We start from the raw sequence: 2,777 nt of genomic DNA on the forward strand, positions 1-2,777 counted from the left end.
ATTCAACCCCTTTGTGGTAATTCCTCTCAAAATAGTCTAACCAACTATTACAGAAATGGAGTACGAAACTCTTTAAATAATTACAGATCAATATTACAAATTAATAATAATAATAATAATAATAATAAAGAGTAATAGTGTGGGAATGAGATAGGGTCAGAATAACTAGATCCAAATCGATAAAAACGTGCAAAAATTGGGTGAGTGATTTATTTATTTAAATAAATGTAGAATAAGTTGGAAAATGTGATGAATATGTATTTTATGAAAAGAATAATAAAAAGATAGGTATGGTAATAGTGGAGTGTGAAGTGATGGGATTGGGCGGGTAGAAAAGCTAAAAAGGGATGAATCTTTGCCGACCTTGCTGCCATCCATAAATAAGGATATACATCTCAATCATTCTTCTTCATCATCTACCACTTATCTCCATCTCTACCCCAAATAATAATAATACATCAATAAAGGCTTTATTTTAATAAGAAAATAATTTTATACATCAACAGTTTAAAGCATCAATCTAAGAAATTTCAGAATATTAATCTATGAAACCTGTAAATATTTTTTTATTTTATATATGAAATAAAATTTAAAATATCTTGTTTGTGATGTTATTCATCTGGAAGATTTTTAATTAATGGAAGAGTGGATAGGTAACTGATTGTGATTAAGATGATGATGTAAGTGTTAAACCAAAACGCAACCATATGCATATCCAAAATAAACAAATTTAACTTTCCTACATTGCATTCCACATACACCTTATTGTCACCTTTCTAAATGGGCCTAGATTTTAACTGGGCTTCTCAGATGATGTAAACTAAGTTGGGCTTTAACCCAAACACAGCCCACATTGTTTATTGGAAAAGCAAATGCGTTTATTAGTTTCATGTTAAAAATTCTCAAGTCAGCGTAGCAGTAGACGGACGCGATTTCGGATGATTGTGGGCCCCCACACCCACACTTTCTTCTGTAGCCGCTGGTCAAACTAGCTTAGCCCCCATCTTCAACCACGCAGACGCCAGCCAAGAGCCTACCCACCTCCCCCACCCCCACCAATCCATTACACAACATCACTACCACACTTTCAATTGAATAAATCATCCCAACTCCAACCCAATTTAATCAAATCCTATTTCCTATCAAATTCTGCAATTTTCAATGGATAATTCAACCCAAGAATCCCATCCCCGTCCAGAAAATGTGGTGACTTTCGACTCCCCTTACCAAATCTACGCCATGGCCATCTCCGCCGCCAATCGCCGCCGCATTGCTGTCGGCAGCTTCATCGAGGAACTCAACAACCGCGTCGATATCCTCTCCTTCTCCGAAGATTCTTCCTCCCTCAACTCCATCCCCTCTCTCTCCTTCGATCACCCTTACCCTCCTACCAAATTACTCTTTCACCCATCCCCCTCTGCCCCTAGGAACCTCCTTGCTTCCTCTGGCGACTTCCTCCGCCTCTGGGAGATCAAGGACGCTTCAATTGACCCTGTTTCTACGCTCAACAATAGTAAATCTAGTGAATATTCAGCTCCCTTGACCTCATTTGATTGGAACGAGGCTGAGCCGCGGAGAATTGGGACTTCCAGTATCGACACAACGTGTACGATATGGGATATCGAAAAGGGTGTTGTGGAAACACAATTGATTGCGCATGATAAGGAGGTCTATGATATAGCTTGGGGTGAAGCTGGGGTTTTTGCTTCAGTTTCAGCTGATGGTTCAGTAAGGATTTTTGATTTGAGAGATAAGGAGCATTCCACAATTATTTATGAGAGTCCTACGCCAGATACGCCATTGTTGAGGTTGGCATGGAATAAACAAGATTTGAGATATATGGCAACCACTCTGATGGATAGTAATAAGATTGTGATATTGGATATAAGGTCTCCAACAATGCCAGTGGCAGAGTTGGAGAGGCATAATGCGAGTGTGAATGCCATCGCTTGGGCGCCACAGAGTTGTAGGCATATTTGCTCTGCAGGGGATGATGGGCAGGCCTTGCTCTGGGAGTTACCTACTGTGGCTGGACCAAATGGTATTGATCCCATGTCGATGTACTCTGCTGGTGCAGAAGTTAACCAGCTGCAATGGTCTGCAGCACAGCCAGACTGGATTGCCATTGCATTTGGGAACAAGATGCAAATGCTGAAAGTGTAAGGTGGTAGCATCTTTCTGTTGTTTAACGGGTTTTAGTTAAAGTAATTGTTAGAAATTGGTCAATGAGAGGGGAAGCTATTGTCTTCACTGTTTAGTTGGATAAGTATATAAGAACTTTGATCAATATATCTGTTTTTGCACGCAATGAAAGATGATTTGGTGATTGGATAATCGTCTAATGTTTCTTGTTCTTGCCTTTAGTTTGTGTGGTAGTGAAGATCTGTTCAGTTTGGACCTAAGGCTATTGATTTCCTTTCCCCAATTTCTATCCTGCAATATTCACGTAAAGAGACAAACTTTCTCATGTTCATTTTTGTTCGATTGCTCCATGTTTCAACTGATTCAATAGTATTCTTTCAGTTGATTGTTAGTTATCAGCTTGCCACTTCCTTCCGTTGGTGTTTGTTTGCATTCCATATTTCATCATTGATCAAGATAGCATGGGAGGAAGAGCAATACTGTCTAACTTTAGGTTGTAAGTCTTAACTTACAGTTACATAAGAATCGATATATATATATTTACTAAATTTGCACAAGAAAAAACTTCCTTGTGATTCAATTGTGCAGTTTCGTACACTAGTGCTGGCCCTGTGTGTTACTGCTTGTTAGCTTTG

General features: G+C 39.1%; 1 protein-coding gene across 1 annotated transcript; it reads left to right on the top strand.

The window, feature by feature from the left end:
• Positions 1,001-2,399, top strand: LOC105160272 (protein TRANSPARENT TESTA GLABRA 1). The gene has a single exon (XM_011077586.2). It carries the CDS (start codon positions 1,162-1,164, stop codon positions 2,161-2,163), a length of 1,002 nt encoding a protein of 333 aa, XP_011075888.1. The 5' UTR covers positions 1,001-1,161; the 3' UTR covers positions 2,164-2,399.

Source organism: Sesamum indicum, linkage group LG4, assembly GCF_000512975.1.
Source record: "Sesamum indicum cultivar Zhongzhi No. 13 linkage group LG4, S_indicum_v1.0, whole genome shotgun sequence".
NCBI classification, from domain to species: domain Eukaryota; kingdom Viridiplantae; phylum Streptophyta; class Magnoliopsida; order Lamiales; family Pedaliaceae; genus Sesamum; species Sesamum indicum.

Excerpts from the sequence above, each read along its gene's own strand:
- LOC105160272 (XM_011077586.2), top strand. The coding sequence starts at position 1,162 with ATGGATAATTCAACCCAAGAATCCCATCCCCGTCCAGAAAATGTGGTG.